This window comes from Folsomia candida, unplaced genomic scaffold (assembly GCF_002217175.1).
Source record: "Folsomia candida strain VU population unplaced genomic scaffold, ASM221717v1 Fcan01_Sc001, whole genome shotgun sequence".
Lineage (NCBI taxonomy): Eukaryota > Metazoa > Arthropoda > Collembola > Entomobryomorpha > Isotomidae > Folsomia > Folsomia candida.
In genome coordinates, this window is record NW_019091193.1 from 16,884,028 (window position 1) to 16,910,605 (window position 26,578).

The 26,578-nt window shown below is 37.7% G+C and overlaps 5 protein-coding genes across 12 annotated transcripts; 3 read left to right on the forward strand and 2 right to left on the reverse strand.

Annotated features, from left to right (window-relative positions):
* Positions 1 to 9,838, reverse strand: LOC110863087 (heterogeneous nuclear ribonucleoprotein 27C). 3 transcript variants are annotated; one of them, XM_022112322.2, is made up of 15 exons: positions 9,673 to 9,838; positions 9,348 to 9,512; positions 9,000 to 9,127; positions 8,367 to 8,396; positions 8,107 to 8,288; positions 7,903 to 7,928; positions 7,716 to 7,821; positions 7,432 to 7,512; positions 7,081 to 7,163; positions 6,899 to 6,973; positions 6,778 to 6,823; positions 6,645 to 6,695; positions 6,449 to 6,565; positions 4,227 to 4,508; positions 1 to 3,540 (listed from the first exon to the last, which is right to left on the reverse strand). In XM_022112322.2, the coding sequence occupies exons 3-15, from the start codon at positions 9,029 to 9,031 to the stop codon at positions 3,416 to 3,418; spliced, it is 1,236 nt and encodes a 411-aa protein (XP_021968014.1). In that variant the 5' UTR covers positions 9,032 to 9,127; positions 9,348 to 9,512; positions 9,673 to 9,838; the 3' UTR covers positions 1 to 3,415. The 3 variants fall into 3 exon arrangements, with proteins under 3 accessions (XP_021968014.1, XP_021968013.1, XP_021968015.1); XM_022112321.2 differs by having other exon boundaries at positions 1 to 3,543; XM_022112323.2 differs by lacking the exon at positions 8,367 to 8,396 and having other exon boundaries at positions 1 to 3,543.
* A 168-nt stretch (positions 9,839 to 10,006) lies between these two features.
* LOC110863176 (pre-piRNA 3'-exonuclease trimmer) lies at positions 10,007 to 13,097 on the forward strand. 3 transcript variants are annotated; one of them, XM_035846183.1, is made up of 13 exons: positions 10,007 to 10,360; positions 10,662 to 10,795; positions 10,880 to 10,949; positions 11,073 to 11,255; positions 11,322 to 11,435; positions 11,509 to 11,704; positions 11,783 to 12,022; positions 12,091 to 12,162; positions 12,259 to 12,319; positions 12,377 to 12,479; positions 12,558 to 12,638; positions 12,714 to 12,802; positions 12,879 to 13,097. In XM_035846183.1, the coding sequence occupies exons 2-13, from the start codon at positions 10,662 to 10,664 to the stop codon at positions 13,018 to 13,020; spliced, it is 1,485 nt and encodes a 494-aa protein (XP_035702076.1). In that variant the 5' UTR covers positions 10,007 to 10,360; the 3' UTR covers positions 13,021 to 13,097. The 3 variants fall into 3 exon arrangements, with proteins under 3 accessions (XP_035702076.1, XP_021968116.1, XP_035702077.1); XM_022112424.2 differs by having other exon boundaries at positions 10,013 to 10,360; positions 11,509 to 11,701; XM_035846184.1 differs by lacking the exon at positions 10,007 to 10,360 and having other exon boundaries at positions 10,689 to 10,819; positions 10,892 to 10,949.
* Positions 13,098 to 13,233: 136 nt separating this feature from the next.
* On the forward strand, positions 13,234 to 17,050 carry LOC110850630 (chondroitin sulfate synthase 1). The gene is made up of 7 exons (XM_035846174.1): positions 13,234 to 13,964; positions 14,084 to 14,283; positions 14,383 to 14,537; positions 14,631 to 14,771; positions 14,857 to 15,043; positions 15,167 to 15,324; positions 15,384 to 17,050. The coding sequence occupies exons 1-7, from the start codon at positions 13,435 to 13,437 to the stop codon at positions 16,530 to 16,532; spliced, it is 2,520 nt and encodes an 839-aa protein (XP_035702067.1). The 5' UTR covers positions 13,234 to 13,434; the 3' UTR covers positions 16,533 to 17,050.
* LOC110850619 (pro-resilin) lies at positions 17,028 to 20,551 on the reverse strand. Of its 2 annotated transcripts, XM_022098085.2 has the most exons (5): positions 20,291 to 20,551; positions 20,141 to 20,204; positions 19,855 to 20,043; positions 19,753 to 19,788; positions 17,028 to 19,655 (listed from the first exon to the last, which is right to left on the reverse strand). In XM_022098085.2, exons 1-5 carry the CDS (start codon positions 20,300 to 20,302, stop codon positions 17,314 to 17,316), a joined length of 2,643 nt encoding a protein of 880 aa, XP_021953777.1. In that variant the 5' UTR covers positions 20,303 to 20,551; the 3' UTR covers positions 17,028 to 17,313. The 2 variants fall into 2 exon arrangements, with proteins under 2 accessions (XP_021953777.1, XP_021953768.1); XM_022098076.2 differs by having other exon boundaries at positions 19,753 to 20,043.
* Positions 20,552 to 24,703: 4,152 nt separating this feature from the next.
* LOC110863276 lies at positions 24,704 to 25,999 on the forward strand. 3 transcript variants are annotated; one of them, XM_022112537.2, is made up of 4 exons: positions 24,704 to 24,904; positions 25,262 to 25,479; positions 25,543 to 25,672; positions 25,806 to 25,999. In XM_022112537.2, coding segments are annotated over exons 1-4 (468 nt in total). In that variant the 5' UTR covers positions 24,704 to 24,903; the 3' UTR covers positions 25,925 to 25,999. The 3 variants fall into 3 exon arrangements, with proteins under 3 accessions (XP_021968229.1, XP_021968230.1, XP_021968228.1); XM_022112538.2 differs by having other exon boundaries at positions 24,717 to 25,160; XM_022112536.1 differs by lacking the exon at positions 24,704 to 24,904 and having other exon boundaries at positions 25,167 to 25,479.
* The last annotated feature ends 579 nt before the right edge of the window (positions 26,000 to 26,578 follow it).

Sequence of the window (26,578 nt, forward strand, 5' to 3'; positions counted from 1 at the left end):
TTAAGATCATGAATGAATCATTTATTTTTACATTTTGTTAAATAATCAAAAAACATCAACAACAGTACTACACTTCACAACAACAGTGTTTGCTGGAAGTTCAGCTTTTCAAATTTCACTTAAAAGTTAGCATGCAGTCGTTTGGTTGGTTATACACGATTATTATAAGACTAAGAAAACGTGTGTCGCAGTTGTGTGTGGCCTTACTGAACTAAGAGCTAGTTAGTTCTTATACAATATTCTACGTTTTTCTTTAAAATGTAACATGAAGTGAGCTGTTAATATTTTTTACAGTAGTAAGATTCACAATGGTTGTGTCTCTGTGTGTGTATATGTGTGTGGGGCCATGCACAATTTGTAATTAAAAGTATTTACACGCACATCATCCTCGATCCTCCTGTTCTTATATTTGTGAAATTCTCTGTCGTCTTTAACGTTACGTAGTATCTAGCTGGAACGTCATAATAATTACCTTAAGGATTGACTAATCAAACATCTGCATATGCGAGTACCCTATAATCAACGAATAAAATTAAAACGACATTGGACAATAAGTGTCAGATGGACGACAAGAATGATGACCATTAACACCTTCTCTCTATTTTTTGATGATGAGTAAAACAGTTACGGGATATAATAAAGGAAGTTGCACTCTTATTACTTTCTCCTCATCGACGACGACGACTCTTTTACAACGACGTTATATAATAGGAACGACGGCAGATGAGAATTACCCCAAGCTCCGTGGTCAAAAAGTCAGAATATAATACCTATAATTACTACCATTTAATACGACGTAATATTCGTTACTATGACAACAAACTCGACTTGTTGTGGAAGGATTTGACAAATTCAAGGCCCTAATTTCATGTAATAGTAAAATGTAATTAAATGTAACGTTAATTAGCATATCTACGTTTGCGGGGGGTATCAAATCCTAAAATTAGTTGTTATAAATTCTTTTACAAGGCAAACCTAAGACGTTTAATATAATTATTCGGTACTGATGAACATGTTTAATTAGTCATTCCATACTTCTAACAGTCGGGTTTTTAAAAGTTGTTGACGATATTAGCTCTTATATTCCTTACTCAGCTTAATTACGCTTACGTTTCTCAATATATGGTGGCTTAAAAAGAGTGCTTATAGTTCTTATGTAATATGTGGATGTCATATGGTTCAGACGAACAATGAATAGTCACGTTGTTATTTTTACGGTTTCGACAATCAATACAAGGTGATTAATATATAAGTATGCTAATTAATTATTATAATAATAATAATATTTACCATTACATCAATGCTACCATGATCAAAATCCTACAAAAACCTCAACGACACACCATAGAAGTGATCCCCCCAATCACCGTGTATGCATGTTGGATTTAATGTCACTGGAAGTTGACCACCCACCAAGTACACATGTATGTATATTGATATCAATAAAAACCTATGGAGGTACAATGGAGACGTAGAAAGAGAAAAATCCTCCAATAACTACTACAATGACAACCCTATAAACATCTATAGTATGTAACTAATTAATATGTACTCATATGGCATAATGCCTACTAAAAAGTATTGTTATTGTAATCTTTACCTTATTTTTTACTACCCTTCTTGCTTACTATCTTAATTTTATTAATGACAATCGAATCATTCTTAATTACAGTTGGCATTCAATCGCTGGTTGTTTTGTTGCCTGCTGCAGTGGTTGCTGCAAGTGGTGTCGGATGGACGAAATTTGACGACTCGTTATCATTGTTCCGCTGTGTAGTACATAACGGCGATCAAAGCTGCCCAATAACGACAACCACATGCACAGCTACTCGCAAACATCAAAATTGAAGAAAACACATGAGAAACGAAACAAAACATGACAGAAATATATTTTTACGACGTTAGAAAATCAGACTGCAAAAATGGGAAAAGGACAAATTGCAGTTCTATCTACTTGTTAGTTCAACACTTTAATGGAGTAGTATATAGTGTGCATACGTCCACCTTAGAATGAACTGATACACCATGAAATCTTAATTATATAATAATAGTAATCATATGTACATTTAATAACATGTCAGCATGTTAAAAGAGCAAGTGATATTATGAAGACGGTAGTGAAATGAATTTAGCATCTGGTAATAGAAATGCGGCTCAAGAAAGCAATATTAATAATGGTCGGTGTGTGAGAGGGAGGGTAGGTCGTGGACACACTGGGAGGGGAGACTACTAGACAAGAGGAAATTAAATTTGAGAAAAATGCGTCGTCGTCGTCCCCTAAAAGTACAGTATTGTATGTATTTATGAATGTCAGTGTGACACTTTTTATATAGTAGAGTAGTATGGCTGAGCGTTGCTTATTATTTTACAACAGTATCATCTTTCACAGTCGGTCTTCTTTATCTCTCATCATCTCAATATATTATAGGTATGTATGTTATCCTTACAAGTATTTGATTGAAAACTGTAGTACATATATAGCTGTTCCCGTCGTCCTTTTAGAGAATACTGAACTAACCATCGTGTGCACCTTCTTATATTTGAAACTAGTCAATCATCATCAAAGTGAACATAAAAAATATAAACTTTATCATTTCATTTCGCTACTACTATAGTTTAGTAGTTCAGTTCAAATCTTATAAATACAGAGTCTTTTGTTTTAAAGAACCTACTACGTGGTAATTTCTAGTCAATAAATTCACGCGGTTACACAAATAAACTAGTCGTAAGTTGATTTAAGTTAAAATTTCATCTCGCGAGGGTGTGTGTGTGAAATAATCGAATACGGCTTAAATAGCTTAAACTCTTATTAAATTTTAATGACTCATTACTAGTTGTATAAATAACGAATGTTGCGTGTACCATATCCTTTTTTTAAATGTGTCGCTTGTTTGGGAGATTGAGATTGTACAGTATTACCTATATACGCTGGATTTATAGCTCAGTTATTAAAATTCGCTCATGGATAACGTTCGAGGTTTGTAGCAGCAGTAGTAGTGTAGTATATAGTAGTAGTCACATGTCATTCATAAAATACGTACAAAATATTCATACTTAAGGCTATTCTATAGAATTGCTACTAGAGTACAAAATTTGTAATTAACAGAACACTTTTTGTTTAGAGGACTGGACTGGGGTCGCCTATTTTGCATCGTAAATGGTCAGGATGGTGGACTGAACCACAGATGATAAAATCACCATATATTTTAATATATATATATATTTGTATTTATACTAGTTCAATCAAGAACGAACGAGAAGGAAAGAAAAACGACGACGAGGAAGAGGGATGAAAATAAAGTCTTAAAAAAGGTCGAATTAATTAATGTGCAGCAACATATCAAGCATTTGTCATAAAGCACTGCATGAAGAAAGTTTATTATTATTCTGCCAGGATTTGTTTTTGTGGTAGAAATTAACGCCTGTATGGGTGATAGCTTGATGATTGGCTTGGTTGTGAATAACTCCCTCCACGCTGTGGTCCATAATTTCCTGCACCAGTTGCGTCAGTGCTTCCATATCCGGAAGCAGCTCCAGTCCCTGCTGCAAAAATATGATGATAAGCTACACGCTACACCCTGTCCTTTTCCACTTTTTTTTATCTACACACACACTTCCCCCGAAAAGGAACACTCAGTCTTGAACCAAATATATAAAGATAAAAGGACACTCGATAATTGATTTTTTCTGATGATATCATCACTGTAGTACAGTCCACTTGTTCCTAACCATGCTCCAATCGGTTTCTTTTACAACAAAATAAACAACGCTGGCCCAGGTTCTTCTCCATCTTCTGTGTCTTAATTAATATAATAATAACAATAATATTCCGTTCGTATAGGGAAAAAGCCCAGCCCAGTAGTCACCTTATTAGAATTTTATACCAAAGATCTTAGCTAATAAAAAGCCGTCAACAGTAACTTAAGCTAATCTAGAGAGATTGATTACTGCTAAAAATTTAAAATTAGGTAGGTGGTCATACGAGATGGTAAAACATACTAATTAGGAGCCGATCAAAATACGATATACGTAGTAGTGGTAGGTAAATAGCAGTAGTAATTGTAGTTGTAATTAAAGTAAGGTAATTTGTAATTTAAACTAATGTAAAGTAAGTAAGTGTAGTAATCCGAATTATAGGTGTCTTAAAATCAATATTATCAGAAATCAATAGGGTTTCTCAAGACTGAGTGCCTATGTCATGTATCGAAGATTTTTAGAAGTCTGACCGTAAGCACGAGAAGGTCCATATGCACCAGCAGCGGTGTCTTGTGGTTGTTGCGAATAACCAGCAGAAGTTCCATATTGAGGTTGCGGAGTCGAGTATGGGTAGCTGGACGCTGCTTTTTGTGGAGCAGGAGCAGCCCCGGGCGCAGTTCCAGGCGCAGCGCTCGGAGTTGCCCCTTGCCGCCCGTACATGTCAGTTGCTTGTGGGGTTGCCCCACTGCTCTGACCATTCTGTCCCATGGTGTAGTTCCAGTTGGCTCCATAGCTGTTTTGCGGAGTTGTTCCTGTGCCAAAGTATCTTATATTATTCTACCCAGTAAAAAAAGTATCTTCAAAAAAATGTACGAGGTTTTAAACTAACAATGGGAACGACAACCGTGTTCAACTAAGATTTTTCTGGTGACTCGCATAGTCCGATAGACCAACTCTGTATAAACAACATTTCGTGCGTCACTTTGACCAGTGTTTTCACAAACTTGTAGTCGCTGAATTTTTCGCATTGGTCGAACTGATGCACCAAATTTTGCTTTAAAGAGTGCTCTATCGAACTGTGTGGGTCACACAAAGGTTGGAGTTAACACCAATTGTAAGCACTAACAGAAAAGGAAGAAACAAAGAGAGTGCTTAGTTGATTGATAAATAAAGCAATTTGATAGGTAAATAAAGCGTCCCAAAAATAAATTAGGACAGCCACGCTTTAACCACTTCGCCCCTATAACGACTATGTGGCGTATTTGATCTTTACACCGAATACGACCATGTGGCGTAGTTCCCTTGGCTCCGGAATACAACCATGTGTCGTATTGACCCTTGACAACGGGTACGACTATGTGGCGTATTTTCCGTTCACGCCGGCATACGACCATGTGTCGTATCCGGAAAAAATTAGGTCATTGCCCTTCCAAGTATAGCAAAATATAGTTTTGAGTCAACAAAACGCCCTTTGGGCGTGAAGATGAATTGCCTCTTCGAAATCAATGTTATAAAGGGAGGTAAAAACAATTTATAGCCAAGTGGCTATTTCTAGCCATCACGCCCAGTTTTGAGAACTGCTGTTGGATGGAATTTTTGTCACCTATTTCAACAGCGCTTTCCGACAAAATTAGAGAAATTGTTTTTCTCGGATTTAGAACGAGCGTTTTTGGCGGGAAAATTAAACCTTGGATGAGTTGCATGAAATTAATATTATGAGGCTAAAAATAATATTGCCATTAGGACAAAATACGTAAAAATTAATTATTACATATCTGGAGCTGGGGCAATCTCTTTGGGCGGGAAAATTAAGAGATTGCCTGGAATTAATAGCAATTAATTTTCCCGCTTAGAATTGAGTTATATACACCAAATGCGCTAAAGTCGATTTCGAACAGTTGATGCTATAATTATAGCCTGTATATTGTATGTCAAGAATTGAAAGCAATATTTGCGAAGTTTAATTTTCCCGCCCAAATCTACTTCTTGGGCGCTTGAGGTGCGATAATCGATTCTTGCGAATTTATGTACTATTATGCAAGTGTTACTCCATGTTTGTCTAACTTTCCATGCGATTACAATCATTTTCAAAATTCGGCGGGTTGGCTATTTTCGGCTATAAACATTAGTGGTTCGGAAAAACGCAAAGATGCAAATTACGGCTCAATATCCATGCCAAAATGGTTATTCGCATCAACTTTCATAAAAAAGTGTCCAGAATAATTCAGGTGGGAACACCATGTTTTAGTTGATCTCCCAGTAATTAACGTCATGCAGTAGGTGAAAATTGCGGGGTCAAGGGAAGTAAAAATTCGTGGTTGCTAGGGGTGAAAGGTATGAAAATATGCGTTTCTCAGGGGTGAAATGGTTAATCTCGCATAAAAATTCATAGTCAACAATAAAATTTTGAATCATCTATCAGAAATTGTTCAAATGAATTTATATCAGTGATAACACTAATAAACCCATCAACCATATACTACCACGTTATCATTAAATCGGCTCTAAGAAATTTTTTTCTGCAAAAAATTGCAATAATATTAAAGAAGCAGTACAGCTGTGTATAATTTATAAAACTCAAGCAACAAGGTAGGCAGCAACCATATATACTATAACTAGATGAGTTTAGTAAACTGGAGTGGACCTATCATATTCTAAGAGTGGTTGGTGTAAAGTAATTTGTAGCGCCAAGATTAATTATAACGACTTAAATTGGTGTATAAATTAGTTGAACGAGTTGAACCCCTCTCACCATAGCCACCGTAGCTTTGCTGGGGAGTAGCTCCATAACTTCCCCATTGGGGCATTTGTTGTCCCTGGGTAGCTTGACCCCATCCTTGATAGCTCTGACCGCCTCCAGGTTGATATCCTTCAGATATTACAAGAAACAAAATCATTAATTAACTTGTATTAATATGTGTAGAGTTAATGAAACTATTGACATTTACCTTGAGGAGCGTATCCAGATTGCTGAGGTGGAGTTCCCCAACCTTGGTAGCCTAAAACGATTCGAGGTTGCTTTATACACATCAGTCTAAAAATTATTCAATATAATCGTTTCTATTAGCATATAAAACCTACCTTGCATCATTCCACCTGGAGGCATGTGACCCATGGGATTTCCCATCTACAAAAAAAGCATTTCCAAAAGTTAAAACAATATGTCAGATTAAATAACGCAAAGGGATAATTAAAAACTAACCATGGTGCCCCATCCAGACTGTCGACCCATAACCCCACCACGTCCATCTCGAGGTTCAGCACGCTTAATTTCAACCTGGAAAAAGTAATTAGGTAAATGTATAACAAAAAAACACAATTTGTGCACAGATGTTCAAACTTCAAATAACACAAACAACCAGAGTATATAGAAAAATAACATACTTGTTTTCCATTAACATTGACAAAGTGTTCAGCAACCAGTCTTTCAACAGGGTCATCAGACTCGAAGGACACAAATCCAAATCCTGCAAAGTTCCAAATGTTTTTAATTTCTTTGCACTTTACACTAAATACCTGTCTCATTTCACATAACACATGATGAATTATAATTTTTGTATATGGCCAGCCTTGGAGGCACAACACATATTATGTGTAACCACATATAAATGTGCTGTGTACTATGGGAAGGACTTTAATTTTGGCTGATTTAACTTATCACTCCAACAAATAGAGCAACATTTTAATTCAACTGCAGCCATATAATAAGTTTCAAACAAAAAATGAAGCACTCACCTCTGGTTCGTCGACGCTCTTGATCATACATAATAACAACTTCTACAACTTTGCCATATCGATCGAAAAAGGATCGGAGATCTGGAATGAAAATATTGTAAATATTTAGACAAACTTTTGAAGTAAACTTGCATACAACGGAAATACTTGCAGTTATGCATTTACAATTACGACCATCGTATTAACCTAACCATATTAAATACATTTCGTATTGAGCAAAGTAGTGGTATGTATGCTGTATTAATTAAATAAACTCACAAATGACAAATATTAAATTGACTTACCGGTTTCAGTCACATTAGGTGGAAGTCCTCCTAAAAACACTTTGGGCACGTTGGATCCACGTTTGGGTTTCTGCATCGTGCGTGGATTACAAGGTTTTGGGTCGATCTACAATTAATTTATAAGAATTGTTACACTTCAGTGTTATCCAAACTATAAAAAGCATTTATACAGAGACTAGTATATTACCGTTCGACCATCCAACTGATGCGGCCCTGAAATGAAAAATGACAATGGTATTATTAGTACAACTTGTACTGCACAAATGTTCTCGTAAGCAAAATGTGGATATAGACAGACAGACAGTAAGAAAAATTAAGAGACATAGTTAATTAATTGCGTAGTGCAAAAATTATTTTTCGTTTATTTAGAGTAAACCTAAACTAATCTTACCACTATTTAAAACAGCATCCACATTCGCAGGGTCACTGAAGGTGACGAATCCAAATCCACGTGAGCGACCAGTATCCGGGTTTTTCATGACGACTGCATCAACCACTTCTCCAAAACGGCTAAAATAGCGCTGAAGCCCATCAATGGTTGTTTCCCAGCTAAGTCCTCCAATGAAGAGTTTCCTGTGGCAAAATAATACGTTTCCACCATTAGCAAACGCACTCACTTACGCTTATTGAATCGCTAAGTAAGACCCCTACCAGTCATCCTGGTCCTTATAGAAATCGTTTCTATATAAAAATTCAACACAAGAATAAAGCGAATCAATCAAACTGTTAAACAATGGAACCAACTTAACAAAAAAGTTTTTGTAGCACACAAGACAATCAAAGTTGAAAGACACTAGCTCGCAAACAAGTAAATAATAATTCAATTCTATAAACAAAATCGTCTAGCAGCAACTAACAATGCATCTACCAACTTTATATTAAAATCAATTTTAGAAACACAAGAACATGAATTTATTTAAATGATGCTAAAAAATAAATCAATTTATCACGGACCACGGACGAAGCTAGATTCAAAATTAATTGCAAATAATAAAAAAAACACAATAAATGAATAAATCCGTCTATATTATTGAGGACTCGACTTGTCAAATTTGTCAATTAACGCAACACAACCAATCAAAACATTCATTCATCATTGGACACACTTGCAAATTATTTCAAATGAAGGATTTAAATTAAACCGAAACAACAACGCTTCTTGTATTAGTTGTACATTATTAAAATGAGTAAAATAACTATGTCTGTCCTAATCTATGATGTTGGGGGTTAAGAATATAATGCACATAATAACTATAATAAAGAGACAAAGACAATACAACTTACCCACGCTCATCTCCTTCGCCATCCTTCTTCATGATGCTATCCTGGTTATTCTTGACACCGCCGGACAGATTTCCTCCAGCAGTGCAGTCAATTACGACGTTAGAACCTATGGTGACTGCTAGTGAGTACTGAAATGGACAAAGTAAGTCGATAACGTTAGACCCTTGTTTGTTGCTGCCGAAATGGGAAGAAAATTTTAATGTACTTCTTTGCGAGTCTCGATTGAGAAGAAGAGATAGAGAGAAAATGTGGCAGAGGAGCCCAAGGCCAACGCAAGTTTCAAAGAAATTAAACCGACCGTTGTGCCATCATCGCCACTACAAAGAAGTGTACACCAGGTAAGCTCACCTGTTCAATTTTGATGGAATATGTCGGCGAGATAAGGCGCTGTCAACCTCAACTGAAGAAAGCAGTGGTGGTGGTGGCGGCGGCGGCAGGCTGATGATTGATGTGTCGTGGTGACCGTGGAGGAGCGAAGCAGCAACTCAAAAGAATCTACTGAACAGATGTCGTCTATAACAAAATAGATTATTATTATTACTACTATTACATTCTCCTCATATATTTATTAGTATACAACCGCTGGAATACCACCCACCCTTCTTACTCTTCAAAAAAAAAACTTGAGAAAAAATGTTTCAAACAAAGAGAGGGTGTAACCACCATGACTTACCTTGCTCTAAGAAGAAGTATTATCCTTAACCCCCTAAATCGTAATTAGAATAGTAGCCCTACTTAATATAAATTAAGTCTAAAATTTATCCTAAATTGTAAAATTAATTAGGAGAGAAGTGTAAAAGGACTCTTGTCCGTGGCGTGTAATCCAACATGGCCTCGCAGCAAGCAGCAAGGAGCCGGCCGGGCCATCATCACCATCCAGCACTCGCCTCCCAACCTCACAGAATCACCAGGCCTGGCTCATCCATCCCGTCCATGCTCCAACCACCACCACCACGGAGACGCTCCTCACCATCCATCAAACACGTCACCCCGTCCACGAGGAAGAGTGTTCTAATTCTACTAATTTTAATAGTTGGAGGCGAAGGAGCAATTAGTGAAATTACATTTGCAGCCTGAAGATAAAGGGTGGATGAGTGGGGGTGGTTTGGGGTGGCGTGGTGCATGCGAGCCATAGAACCCTGCCACACCTGCACTGCTGTCCGCAGGTCATTCTACCTTCTCTTCTCGTCTCACTCAAAAGCCAGAGGCACCAAAATAGATTTTTTTGTCACTCGTTCGATGAGAAAGTCAGCAACAAAGTTGTTGAAACTCAAAGGCTGCATTATTTGAAACAATATCCTGCCTGGTTTGGAAATTTACGAACCTTTTTATTTGTAACTTTTGGAATCGAGTTTGAAAAGGTACTGCTGGATATGAGAACCCTTATTTATTTTGTACTGTTTTTTGTACCGTTCGTTTGTATGATGCATTCATGAGAAGAAGTTCAAAGGTCTTTATTTTAACTTTTCATGTTGATCGACGTTATCTACGACGCTTCGATGAGTCATGTGCATTAGTAATGAGATAATTTACAAGTTTTTTTCTGAACGGTTTATCTTGGCTTTAATAATGTTTACTCTGAGCTGCTTTCCAATTGGGGTTGCATTTGTTTATCTAATAATAACAATATTATTATTTGTTTTTGGTTAAACTTTTCTCTAGATGACGGAGATAACGCGTTCCAATTACCAAGAATTGCTCCCTGAAATTAATGAACAAATTAAAAATGCAACCTTCATAAGCTTTGATGCTGAATTTTCTGGACTCGGCCCTCCCTCTGGGGGAATTCGCACATCGTAAGCATTATTTATCATTAAATGGTAAGGAAGGAAATCATTGATGGTTTTGCATTATATTCGTATTTTATCATTTAATGCTAGACTATTTGATAGCGGTGCAGAACGGTACCAAAAATTACGTAGCATCGTAATGCAAAACACAGCTCCTCAGGTTTGAAGAACACTGATTAATTTTTAATTAATTAATTGATTAATTTTTACTTCTGCTAATTTAATGTCAATTTCGCCATCATGCTGAACGAATTGGTGATGTATTTTTGATGTATTCACATAGATTGGCTTCTGTATTTTCCGTAAAACTGACGATGATGCTGCTAACGTATATCATGTCGATGGATACCAAGCATACGTTTCTGAACCATGTTTCGCAAGTTTTAACAACACGAATAATGTCGTTTTATCCCTGGAATATAAATGTGCCAAATTTTTGAGACAGTGCAATTTTGAGTTCAATGCGGTAAGAGTACAAGACAGTATTGTATGCATACCGGACTATTATTTGTAAATTGTTCGTTCATTTTAGCTTATCGAAAGAGCCGTACCTTATCTAAATTCCAAGAAAACTAGGGATCTTACAGTGTATTTTAACCAGCATCCTGACTTTATATGGAAGCACCCTAACCGTTATTTTGATAAAGTGTGTTAGTCTATGAATGTAAATAATATGTATAAGGACATTAAATTAATCCATGGCTTGATTGAACTTTTAGACATTTTTCCCAGAGTCTGAAAGAGCTGGAAAACATTGTTACACATCAGAGGATAAAGTAAACATTGTAAAACGGCTGAGGGGATTGTCGCAAATAGTTGATGTTATCCGGGAGCACAAAATCCCTTTGGTTGGGCACAATTTTGCATTGGACCTGCTATATTTCTTCAGAATGTTCTGCACAGAGTTACCAGGTAGTAGTATTGTATATTCATATATTTGCAATAACAATAATATATATTTTAATATCAAACTGGATTATCGTGGCATTACAGATGACTATGATACATTCAAGAGTTTGGTTGGCAACTTCCTCCCTCACGTGTATGATACAAAGTTCATGGTTCTAAGCTGTAGGAAACTCTTACATAGTCACCCAGCGTATAAGAATAATCAAGACAAGGACAAATTAGAATCAAGCAGTTTATTTACAGCATTTCTAAATACGACCGTGATAGGTGATCGGTTTTGTCCACATGTGGAGATGAACTCTACATGTGTCCACTTTGAAAAAAGTAATTTGGCATGTTAATACTATTATTATTTATTTCATTTGCTGATACATTTTCTGATTGCTCAATAGGTTTGCAAATCGGGCGAGAGTCTGATTTAGAGGTTGACAAGAACGACCTGGTACATAGTCCTGGATTTGATTGTATGTTGACGATTGCAGAAATGCTGGATTTTATATTCTGTACTATTAAAAGTTGGTCCATATGCATTAATTAATTAATACTGTTTTCTCTTGCAGCATGTATCACTGGGATTTTGTTTCTTAACATTAGCCATATTGCAGCTAGAATTGATAAAAAGTAATCAACTACTGATAGCAATTAATTTATTGAATAATTTGAGTTCGTTCTTAACAGTTTTGAGCGAAGGACCGGTCCCCCTACTCTTTCCGAACTCTTGGAAAACGTCCAGTCATGGAAAGATCAAGTTTTTATTTCCCGTGCAGCCGTGCTGGCAATGGTGCATTATTACATTATGTTATATCCTTACCACCAATGTCACAATGTTTGTTAAGTTCCAGTAATGTTGCTCTTGTAGTATCTTAGTGGAAATGATCCAAAACCTTGTAGACCAAGATGGACTGAAGCCACGATTATGCAGAAAATTAACTTTCCCGTTGTATGTTTTTATTATTTTTCGTTTATTTGATTGGTACTAAAGAGTTATTTATTATTAATTTTGAAATACTTGTAGCTAAAGGAGTCCTTACTGAAATTAGGTCCAGTAGACATTGAGAAAATAAACGATTACTCATTCCGATTTGCTGCTGCAGGTGGTAAATGGTAAGAAATATATTTATTCAATTTTCAGTATAGCGTATCTCAGCATTCTGAAGTTCAATTTGTTATTTCATAATAGTGCAAGACAAATGAAGAAACTGCTTACGGATGAAGGATACAAAATTAAAAACATCAATATTCCTTACAACAAAGAAAGCTATGCGGTATCTGGAGAATTGAAACAGGATGGAGTGTATGACCGATCCAAGCTGTTGGGATAACTCAGTGTTTACGTTTGTTATGCACATATGTATTACGGCGTTTTCTGAATGAAATAAAATGTATATCATTAGCCGTATATTTTTCTAGTCAATTACATTTATGATGCACCATGCATTAAATAGGAGTAGGTCGTCTGCTCAAGTAGTACATTTAATGAAGACATGTGCTCTGATTAAAGACCAAAGGAAGCGTGATTACGGCTTTCCAAGAATTCCACATCCACACTGCTGAGAGCACAGATTCCGTTTGCATGCATGAACAAAGTGTCCGACGAAAGTTTTAAGCTTCACATGCAAAAGGACTGGAAGTTACCCAATCTTCACTTGATTGAGGATTTAGTGTGGTGTACTTTTCAAGGTCATTCCCCGTGTGACTGATCACATAGGTCATTAGCTCATTTTTAGTTTTAGAAAATGGGGCTCAGATCAAGGAAAAAAACAGTGTTAATCTTCCTATTCTTTGTCGGCCTAATCATTGGACTTGTAATTTCGTATGGAATACGACTATTATCTAATAAATCGAGTTTGTGTCGTCAAACAAATTTGGCTCCTTCTACATCCTCCTCAATATCGAGCGCAGTAGTAAAGTTCCCAGACCAAATTGTCAATCTCGCGTCCAATCAATGGAACACGTCGTTTGGTGACAGTAGTGGCGATGACAGATCCAGCTCCTCCCCAATTACTGCGAGTGTTCAACGAGATGATAAACCGAGACAATTGCTGTTTGTGGGTGTAATGACTGCTAGCGTATTTCTTGCCACGAGGGCGAGGGCCGTGTGGGAAACCTGGGGTAAAACCATTCCGGGGAAAGTGGTTTTCTTCACTGGAGGCAATGCGTACAGCGAAGAAAGGAGAAAGTCATTTAACGAGTCCTTCCCATTGGTCCTCCTCCCCGGAGTAGATGATTCCTACCCTCCGCAGAAAAAATCATTCATGATGCTCAAGTTTGTCAATTCTTTCCAAGTCCATCTTACTTAACCTAAAAACCTACAGTATTTTCTTTTTTTACTGACTGGCATAATTACCATAAAGAAAATTTAAAAAAAACATGTCTAATTTTCAGATACATGTATGAAAATTATGGAGACAAGTATGAATGGTTCATGCGAGCTGATGACGATGTATATGTGCGTGGTAATAAGCTGGCCGAGTTTCTTCGACAAATTGACAGCCGGCACATCTACTTTATTGGTACCGCTGGTCAAGGCAATCAGGTTGATAAGGGGACCCTAAACTTGGCACACAATGAAAATTTCTGCATGGGTGAGGAGCCATTATGTTCACGCTTACATAGTTAAATATGTAATCTTGTTTTTTTTTGTTAATTCCGCAATTCTTAATTTTAAAAATTTTCACATTCAGGGGGTCCGGGAATAATTTTGTCCTTCCAAACTTTGAATAAAGTTGCTCCTCACGCCCAACAATGTCTAAAAGATATGTACTCAACCCATGAGGATGTTGAAGTGGGACGATGTGTAAAGCGATTTGCCAAAATTTCCTGCTTGTGGGCTTACGAGGTTATCAGCATCTCACTTTCAAATTTAACTCGCTATCAATAATTTCTAAACCTTTTTAAGCAATTTAAACGACGAACGTCAAACAATTTTCAGATGCAAACAATCTTTCATCATAATTCTAGTGGAGATTTGGCTTTCACTGGAAAATTAAAACGCAGAGAGGTGAACAAAGCTATTACTTTGCATCCTATAAAGGATTTCAAGCATCTTTACCGTCTTCACGTGTACTTTGAGGTTCATGCACACACATTGTATACTTATCGTTAGATTTATAATTGTTTCGTGAAAAGTTGCCGATAAGATTATGAATGTGTTATAGGGGCTAAAAATTCAAGACATGCTCTACGAAAAAATTTTAATCCAACGAGACATCAATTACATGTCACAGTTTCTACCGCTAAATAAATCTTTGAAGTACAACAAACAGCGAGGTCAGTTTAATCGAAATAATCTTGCTATTTTTGATGATGGGCATTCCACTGAAGATTTCATCGGAAGAACAACAGGTACCTTACTTAATTTATACTACCATACTTACGTATGTATATATGTACATAAAGACCACTAAACCAATATATTGCGTATGCAATCAATGGTGTAATTGGATTTTATCTATTATATGAAAATAGGATTTTCTCCCAGCCTAACAAAGTTTTCCCCAACCAAGCTAAACGACATAATTGACTGGGATTTTATTGGCAAAGGAATATTTTCTGCTGGAACAATAAGTCCAAAACTAAAGCTCAAGAGCGATGGGAAGGAGGCCTTGGAGGATATTGTCAGAGAGGTGCATAAACGATAAAATTACCCATTAATCTGATTCACTGATTGAGTGTCAAATTGTAGGTGATGGACATAATAAACGGCTACTCTCGGGCTAGAGGTAGAATTGTAGATTTCAAGGAAATCTTGTATGGATATCGAAGAGTGAATCCTGTACATGGATCAGACTACATTCTTGATTTGCTCATGACTTATAGAAAGTACAGAGGTCGAAAAATTACTATTCCTGTTCGTCGCCACGTTTATATTCAGAGACCATTTAGCCCATTACAAATAAGTTTAGTTGAACCAATTTCTTCCGTCGAAGATCAATCCATAGTAGTTGTTAATACTGTAAAGACTAAAATTGTAATGATCGTCCCGTTGGCAGGAAGGTACTCAACATTCAAGCGATTCTTGGATAACTTCCATTTCACTTGTATGGAGTTGTATCAGTTGGATAACACCTCTCAACATGTTTCGCCAACTCTATTCGATCTTAGTTTAGTGGTAGTGTTATTCGGCACTGACGACGAGAAAGACAAGTTTTTACACCTGGTTCAAAGAAAAAGGGATTTATTGTCGTGGGGAAATGATCCCGAAGAGACGCAGTGTAAAATTCAAATGGTTCAGCTAGACACAGAGTTTGCCAGGGGCCAAGCATTAGAAACGGGTATATCTCAATGTAACGATGAAGATCTTCTATTTTTAATAGACGTTGACTTGACTTTCAGTGCAGATGTGTTAAGAAGAGTCAATTTAAACACGAAACAGGGACGTCAAGCGTATTTTCCGATAGTATTTAGCCAGTACAACCCAAAGTTTTATAGCGACCCGACGAAAGATGACAAAGGGGCTTGCAAACATATTAATGGCGACAGTAATTTTAGCCAAAACCTCGAGTGTCAAATAAATTCTGATCTCGGGTACTGGAGAGAATTTGGCTATGGAATTGGGTCATTTTATAAATCTGACTTCCGAAAAGCTGGTGGATTTGATACCAAAATTAGTGGATGGGGAAAAGAAGATGTTGCATTGTTTGACAGGTTTTTACAACACACTAATCTAACAATATTTCGTGGACCAGATCCTCATCTAGTTCACGTGTTTCATGAGAATGAGTGTGACCGAAAATTGCCAAAATCACAGTTGGAAATGTGCCTTGGGTCACAAGCAAACACGCTGGGAAGCGATCTAAATCTTATGAAGCACCTTTTAAAGCAAAGGCAATAATAGGTAATAGGCCGGTTCGTAATATAGGGGAATTATGGGGCAAGTTTAATAACTTAAGTCCTGTTTAGTGTTATCATTTTCTTGTGTCATGTTTAATCGACTGGCTTCACTCAACTTTAGACAATATTATGCGATGATTTAGTTTAGAAAGCGACTATAAAAAGCTTGGCCGATACTTGATTAAATCATGTCAAAAAGTTTCTCACCAAGCAGACAGACCTCGCAAAACGCTAAATGGGTCTTATCTATTTGCATCTTTAAGAGGTTGGATTATTACAATGTACTTACATATGGATTCTGATAAATGTTTATTCCAAATACACATAAAAATACATTAATTAAGGTACACATATTAACACATAATTTTTATCTATCATATCACTTGAAAAAGTGCATGTATTTGTACAATACGAGCGTTATGTATGCCATGAGAATTTTCTAATCTGGAATTTGATTGGTGAGAATAATATTCCTATGCATGACATAACGATGGTGTGCGAAGTAGGACAAATGTAAAACAATTGATTATTATTTTGTAAAAATTCCTAGTCCGCATCAAACACCTTACATTTATATCGAGGTGCATCAAAATAATAGTATACAATAAAAGTAAGCCTTATTAATCAAACTATATAATCATTAATATAATAATTATGCATGTTGTCAGTCAATCATCTAAATAAGTATGTGTATCATATTTGAAATCTGAAATTGGTAGTTGACAAAAAATACATAAATTTGGGTGATATACAGTTAATCCCCGAATTGCATAAAATAAAATCTAATGATCATTTACTATTTTTATTGTTCTTCCTTGAAAATGAGATTTTGAGAGTGATTCTAATTTTTCAGAAGACTTGACAGCTTCCCTGTTATATCTCCCACTAGGCTGACCTGATACAAAATTAGGTGGACCGTATTGTGGTCTGCTTCCAACGGGAGCTTGAAAATTTGCTATAAGTGATGCTGGCCTAATGTCGTCGATAGAAATTCCTGAACTCCCAGCACCAGTTTGACTAGATCCTGTTTGATACCCACCAGTACTACCAAACGCCGCTCCTCCGTATCCACCGCCAGAAGGTCCACCCACAGGCGCTCCGTACCCGCTACTTGGTCCACTACCGCCTCCTGGCGCACCATACCCACCGTTTGAAGGACCAGTATTCCCGCCTGGAGAGTAGCTGCTAGAAGGACCACTGCCGCTTGGCGTTCCGTATCCGTTACTTGGTCCAACACCACCGCTTGGGGCACCGTACGACCCACTCGGCCCGCTGCTTCCTCCGGGGACACCATACGACCCACTTGACCCACCGCCACCCGGTGCTCCATACCCGCCGTTTGAAGGACCAGTATTCCCGCCTGGAGAGTAGCTGCTAGAAGGACCACTGCCGCTTGGCGTTCCGTATCCGTTACTTGGTCCAACACCACCGCCGGGCGCACCATACGACCCACTTGGTCCACTACTTCCTCCGGGGGCACCGTACGACCCAGTTGGTCCACCGCCTCCTGGCGCTCCGTAACCGCCGCTAGATGGTCCACTGCTTCCCCCGGGGGTACCATACCCGCCGCTAGATGGTCCACTTCCTCCGCCAGGCGCACCATACGACCCACTTGGTCCACCACCGCCACCAGGCGCACTATACCCGCCACTTGGAGTGCCGCTTGACGGACCGCTACCCCCTGGCGCTCCGTACCCACTGCCTGGTCCACTACCGCCGCCTGGCGCACCATATCCACCACTTGATGGGGCTCTGTTTCCACCTGGCGCCCCGTAAGATCCACTTGGTCCACTGCTACCTCCGAGAGCACCGTACGACCCTAGGCCACTGCTTCCTCCGGGGGCACCATATGAACCGCTTGATCCACCGCCTCCAGGTGATCCGTACCCGCCGCTAGATGGGCTACTGCTTCCTCCTGGCGCACCATACGACCCTGGCCCACTGCTTGATCCTGGCGCACCGTACCCCCCACTTGGCCCATTAGTGCCGCTTGACGGACCGCTACCCCCTGGCGCTCCGTACCCACTCCCTGATCCACTACCGCCGCTTGGTACACCATATCCGCCGCTTGATGGGGCTCTGTTTCCACCAGGCGCTCCATACGACCCACTTGACCCACTGCCTCCTCCTGGCGCACCATATCCACTACTTGGCCCACTTGGCACACCATATCCTCCGCTAGAAGGTCCAGTATTCCCACCGGAGGAGTAGCCGCTTGAAGGACCGCTACGGCCCGGGGTTCCGTAGCCACTGTTTGGTCCACTACCGCTTCCTGGCGCTCCGTACCCGCCGCTGGATGGTCCACTATTTCCTCCGGGAGCACCGTACGACCCACTTGGTCCACTGTTTCCCCCGGGGGCACCGTACCCTCCGCTAGATAGTCCACTTCCTCCGCCAGGCGCACCATACGACCCACTTGGTCCACTACTTCCTCCGGGGGCACCGTACGACCCAGTTGGTCCACCGCCTCCTGGCGCTCCGTACCCGCCGCTAGATGGTCCACTGCTTCCCCCGGGGGCACCATACGACCCACTTGGTCCACTGCTTCCTCCGGGGGCACCATATGACCCACTTGGTCCACTGCTTCCTCCGGGGGCACCATATGACCCACTTGGTCCACCGCCTCCTGGCGCTCCGTACCCGCCGCTAGATGGTCCACTGCTTCCTCCGGGGGCACCATACGACCCACTTGGTCCACTGCTTCCTCCGGGGGCACCATATGACCCACTTGGTCCACCGCCTCCTGGCGCTCCGTACCCGCCGCTAGATGGTCCACTGCTTCCCCCGGGGGCACCATACCCGCCGCTAGATGGTCCACTTCCTCCGCCAGGCGCACCATACGACCCACTTGGTATACTTCCTCCGGGGGCACCATACGACCCACTTGGTCCACTTCCTCCGGGGGCACCATACGACCCACTTGGCCCACTGCTTCCTCCTGGTGCTCCGTACCCACTACTTGGTCCACTACCACCGCTTGGAGCACCATATCCGGGCCCTGCATTTCCTCCTAGGGATCCATATGATTGACTTGGCGAACCTCCTCCGATTGAGTATCCGGGTGACGGAGGGCCATACTGGTTATTCAAGGCGCCATTACGTCCAAATCCTGGTCTCACAGAGCCTGTAAAGAATTGTGTATCATCTTCTTACTAAACGAATTCATGCATTCAGATGTATTAAATATATACGAATGAACTATATTAATGAATGAAACCAACCTCCTGGTGCTCCATATGAAGAAGTTCCCGTATTTCCTACATTTTCCAAAATAGAACGAATTCGATTTAGCAAGTCTGGAGTTACCAATTGACCTGCCAAACCTGATCCAGATGTTCCAGAGCCTGGAGTTCCGTATGAAGGAGTTCCACTGGAATATCCCCCGCTGTTACCGCTGTACCCAGCAGAATTCCCTCCTTGATAACCACCGCTTGAGCCTCCGCCAGTATTTGCTGGAATGTATGATCCTCCACCTTGATATGAGGTTGGTATTGGTGAACGGTTCGGGTAACCTGTCCGTGAAAAGATGATAATGATGACTCATGCAAATAAGCAAACCTTGCGAATAATCAAAATGAAGGAAATCTTTGTATGCAAGCTGAAACTGACCAGGGAAACCACCGGTCAGTGGAGCTTCTCCAACAGCAAATCCACACAATGTAGTGAAAATAATCTGAAAATATTATATGATCATCACAATATGTTAGTTCACAAGAGTGTAAAACTTGCATTCGTATATCATCTATTTTTCCAGCTTACCAAATTTTTCATGTTGAATGTCACATGAAACCACTTTCCTGTAATACTTTTTGGGGTAACTCCTAAACCCACATTTATTGTTCAAATTGAACTTATTTCACTGATCACAGAAACAAGTAATTTTGTTTTTAATATATTATGCAAAGTCTCAATCACGGATTCACATGTTACACTTTAAAACGCTTACTGCAGTGCTAGATTTATATTATGCAGAACTTATCATCGTCCTTCTTCTCTCGTGACTTTAAACGAATAGCCATTTGATAAAGTTCCCAGAAGACTTTTATACCTTTCGTTGCATCAACTCAGGAATACATAAGATTCCTCAACATTTGAAAGGTACGTTGGATTAACTAGCTTTACCTTTAAAAGTCACATGCATACTTACAAACAAGCGTCGTCGACTAATTCCATTCTGTCTTGACATGTATGTCCTGACATGTATGTACATGTACCTGAAAGGTGGACGACTTGTAAAAATTAAACAGAAAGTGCAACTTGACTCCTGATACTCAAGACAATTAATGATCAGCTAATGTATGGATTTTGAATTGAATAGTGCGAGTAAATGTCGTTGATATAAATCAGAACTCTTGAGACTTTTTATAGCTTTAAATACATACGCAAACATTATTCGATCATTATTTATCTACTGCTGTAAACAACTACATTATGGATATATGCATTTTAAAATTACTCATCGATCGAAATCATACAGTGATTTAATTTTGCGTAATAGCTCATGCAATCCGACCATCTTTTATTTTCTTAAAATTCTCAACTTTTTGCTGCAAATGCCAAAGCAGCTAGAAGTTTATTTTTACAATAAGTGTGGAGCAATTATGATTATAAACGGGAAAATAAAAAAAGTATAGGAATATTGACTTGTTTACACAACAGGCAATCTCGTCTCATATATTGAAACGATTTGAGACCATAAACACTAATTCAGCAACATTTGTCGTGAGCTTCTCCAGAGTGGGTTTAGGTTTGTTCCGATGTAAATGTATGATTTACTGTATTTAGCTTACGAACTAAATTAAGAGTTAATTCAGAATAAACCTTTTAAGCGCAAATTCATTATATTTTAAGTAACTGAAGTATTTAAAAGTCTGACAGTTTTACTGCTAAAGATAAATAAATCATATTTTTTGCAGATATACGGTGTATCAAAGTAAGTTTAATTAATTACTTAAACTACCGGATATTGAGCAAAGGGATACATGATTGATGACAACACAACAATGGTCCAAGATGTTTAAATTTGATGGGCAGTGTTATATTCGTAATATATCAATTATGGTAATAACAGTTTTGATTGAATCCACCTGTTGTGAGAAGCACTTGTGGCAGCTTAAATTGTGTGCAACTTACTCATGTCAATCATAAAATTGCTAAATGAATGCATACGTATGCACTATTATTAAAAAGCTTATCAAAAGTGGCTGTTCGTAAGGTCGGATAAAACATTGTTCATCTGAAAAATCTTTTGTATAAACATCCACCACCTATGCTAAGCAGGTAATATTTAGGTACTGGTGACTGATAAGAATTAATTGAGAACATGGGAAACTAGTTGAGTATCGAAGTGCATGGTGGTGTAGTAGTTGTCATGATTTACATAAATTGAAGGCAGCTGACTAAAATATATTATGCATTACAAATGATTTTGGTTTTAGACTAAAAAAAACTGTGGGATTATGTATTTCAAGCGCGTTTTTCTGGTTGGTTTTGTGCTTACATACAAGAACGAGGTGACTTAACAATGAGTAAAACATCATCATGCGTGTATGTGAGTACATTTTTCACAGCGGCTTAAAATGTCCAAAACAATGTCCAATTTATAATAATGATAGATCGTAATGATACAATTGATGTCCATGAAAAGTTGACATTCTTTTTACTAATATGTGTAATACCTCTTTGATTGAATGTAATTCATTTAAATATGGTGGTCTTGTAATTGAGACTAATATTAAACTAACTGGATTGTACAACATTCATATAACACGTATTTATGTATGTCTACATATTTATATATGTACACAAGTAATATGTCTATGGATTTAAAGTAAATGTGCGTAATTTACAAGTACTGAAGTCACGTTGTCTTCTGACGGACGGACGGATAACGTGTGACAGGAAAACAAATTTGTCCAATCACCAATGGATTATATTATATGAACGTATTTAGAATTGATAAACACTCATCAAATAAGTCTAATAATAAGACATTTTATTGTACAATTATAAAACTACATGCATCGTAACGATTGCAAGTAAAATGGGTCAAAAATATACTTTTTCTCACAAGTCAAATATTATAAATGCTTATTCAAAGTATTCATAACACAGTCAGATATGCAAATGTTAGTTACTATTTGAAGAAAAGGAAGTAGAAAAATCGTGTCTCGATTTTTATTAGAGTTTCGCCAAATTCTTATTTTTGCATCGGTCAATCTTTGAAATATTTTAGGATACAACATTTACAAAATACGGAAATCCATAAATATATACCATGTACGTACATATGTGCACATATGAATGTAATTTATATTTATAGCGTAGGGGTGCTGATTGGCTATATTTTATTAGCTGCAAGCAATCGTCTCGTAGTATGAGAGAGGACATAACAACAATGATATACCTACATTTGCCGGATAGGAAATAGCAACAGTTTCAAATTACAAAACTCTTCGAATAGTTATGTATAGCATATCCCACTTACAGTTCCTTTCATTACATGAGCGAGCAGCGGATAAAATTCGATATTTTATGTAAATGTGACAATTAAAAAACCTGTTTCGTTTGTTGGTGTGTAGGCAGTGTTGCCAACAATGTCATCAAAATGTTTTTTGGTTATCTGAGCGTTGTAAAACTGATTTAGAGTGACTTTCAATTTTAAACGGAAATCATTTATTTAAGACGTGTGCATGATGATGTTCTCACAAATATTACGAATGATATAACATCCGTTGAATTGAGATTTGGAAACCTTGGTGCATCTTCTTTTGATTTGCAAAAGATACCTTCATTTCCTAGCAAGTCGAGACAGACTTCTCAACTTCCGGTATAATATGTTTTCAAAATGTGTGTAATAAATTTTGCTGTTGCTTCTGGTGTACGTAATTACTAAAATTTGTCCACCCAAATATCAGGATTTGTTAAAAATTTGGTCTGCCCTACTTAAAATCAATAAAGTAAAATTGTACACCTCTCAGAATAATCAAAATGTAAAAATTTTTCGCACTTTTGGTAAATAGACTGTTTTTGTACCATTTGAATGGTATTGCAGCCCAATAAGCAAAGTCTCATATTATGTATGTCCATTTGGGAGACCAAAGAGCTAAAGTTAATGAGTCATTATGCTCGATAATCGGTATATGCATATGTATGAAGAGTGATTCATAAATTGGCCTGATCCAATGATCCAATGATCCAGTTGTGTTAAAAGCACATAATTTTAGAAATTTTCATAAAATCTGAAATTCGGCATTTATTTTAGATTTTCTTTCTAGAAAAGGTATATGAAGTTAGACATACGACCGTTGCATTACGTGATACCAAACTAATCAGTGCCGTTTTGACTCAATATGCATAAGTTATAAAGATCACAATCACATGAATACTTTTGAGAAACAATACATATTGACATCTCATGTGAAATTTGAAGTGCATCAGAGTTGCATGAAAATGCAGTAGCGTGAATCCCCAGCTTCTTCCATTAATTGTATAACGCAATTACTTACAATTCACCAGGTTTATCTATCCACAATCAATGTCACGTTGAGTGTGTCGCAGTCAGCAGTACGTGCATAGAAATATATTCTGATATCAACAATGACGAGGACCTGATGATTCACAACTACCAACGCTTTTGGTGAAAAATGTGTATGCATAAGAATTCCTAAAGCAATATTTTTTTAAACTTATACTGACATTAAATATTATCGTATGTATTATTCAAAATAATAATTTTGGATTTGTAGAATATTAGTAACAAAGTATCAATTCTGCAATGGATGGGAATCGTAATTATGTGCGTATGTGCATAATCGATATTTGATTGAAATCCACCATATCGTCAGCGTTGAGTGTGAGACAACAACAAATGCTATCGTGTGATATGAACTCATCGTATTTTTTGCTTTGACTTATGATAGACAGCTAAATAAATTGGACTTCATTCTCATGCAAGAGTGCATCCTCCATTGTCGTACTTTTTAGATTTGGCTAATCGACATTTTATTGAGATACGGTTAATGCGAACAATTAGTTTGCGTTTATAATGATACGCCAGCCGCCTTGTTTTTGAGCAGACATGACATAATATGTTCGTGACTGCGTTTATGAGACTTATGCAAATAAAGAAAGAGTTGCAATTCAGAGTCAAGTAGACTCGATAACTGAGAAAGTTGTGATAATTTAAAGCATTCCAATTTTACGGTTTATACACTTCAAATTCTGATGGTATGGAATAATTGGCCTCCGAAATGTCCAGTCGTGGATAACATTGAACCCGCTACAGCTTGGGAATTCTTTCGGTCACTAGAGTTAACATTATCGTGTCAAATTTGACAAAAGGTGTCCATCCACACACACCCACACCCAAAAGTGAATAGTTCTTTACAACTAATTTATTTATATGACTGCATGTCATGGATCATATTTGATGAATGGTTATACTATCCATATTTTATTTTTATTTTCAAAACTATTGAAACGAAATATTTCATGTACATTTGCATATGGTTGACTCAATACAAAATGTAGCTTTATATCTGTGCATAATCAATATCGTGCACATTCAAAAGATCATGAATCTATTTTTGAAAAACTCTATAAATATGAGGTCCCTACGAAATTGATTGTGAGTTTAATTTCAATTTTTTTATGTAACAATTACGACACAACAGTTTTTCAGAATGCAGAGAGCAAAGATTATTTCTGGGATAATTTATATTTCCGCAGTGGTTCTGGCAATAACTGAGCTGTCCTTCAGTTTCAGTTTCAATGGTGAAACTGTGCCGTGCAAAGGAGTAAATGTCACGGGTTATCCCAAAATGAAAGAGCAATACAAGCGCTGCAACAAAACCGTTTACGATGGGTATAAAAAACGAGGCGAAACCGCCGAGATGGTCCCAGCTTTACTTTGTACAGCGCAATGTGTTTTTATAGAGGACAAATTGGTATGAAGCATTTAAATAAAAAAAAACATTTGCTGGATTTCTGTAAAAATTGTTTCTTTGAAGGTGAACACCAAAACGGGAATGCTCAACAAAGCTGGGCTTGACAACTACAAAGAAATGTTTGACCATATTCCTGAGCTAGTTCGAAAAGATATCAAGAAAGTATTTTACGACTGCTTCGAAACGAATAAAAGTAAGAAATCCCATACGTATAGAGATAAAAACTTGGGTATATGCATATGTGTACAATATACAAACGCATGTAAGTTGTGACGCCGTGACGCCGTGTATAAACTTGCTGATGATATGTTTGTCTTATTTATTAGACAGTACTGTTTATGACGCAAAGAAACCAAATGAATGCAGTGGGATCACTAATGTCGCAATCTGTGTAAAAGCGGGCATCGATGGAATCTGCAACCCTGAATCAGCGGATGAAGAGTGAAATAGAGTCGAGATCCTATTACATTTAATTAATAAAGGTCTAAATAAAAATCGACTTTGTTAAAATCAAATGTTACATCATTTACAAAATGAGTAATTATTTTTGTCCATTAATTGGATCATTGTAAAAATAGATCCAAATAGTGAAATTCCTCAATATACTTTTGCATTAGAAAATATGGGGGAATATGAGAATATGAGCTTCTAAGGATATTTCTATACATATTTTACTATGAAAATAACCTTTTTCAAATTGATGCATATCAACAAATCCATCAAATTGGCTGATTTATTATAATTCAATTTCCACGAATCTGTGCATTTTTGAGTATGCATACCATTAATGCTATTTTGCTGAGAATGAATTAATTGATTCTCCTTCAATTGACAATAATATGCGTGATATTTCATTGACATAACATAATCTGACAAATGTATACTTGTAATTTGCTTGCATGATTCTGATTCATCATTTATTAGCACAATATATGTAACACTCATATTAGAGGCCATTCCAGAGGAGATTATACATGCATACATACATATATATGTACATGCCGGGGACTAGCAATGTCGTAAATTCGCCTCAGTAATTATACATTCATTTCAACATAAAAAAATGTTTTTCGTACATAATACCCACCTTGTAATTGAC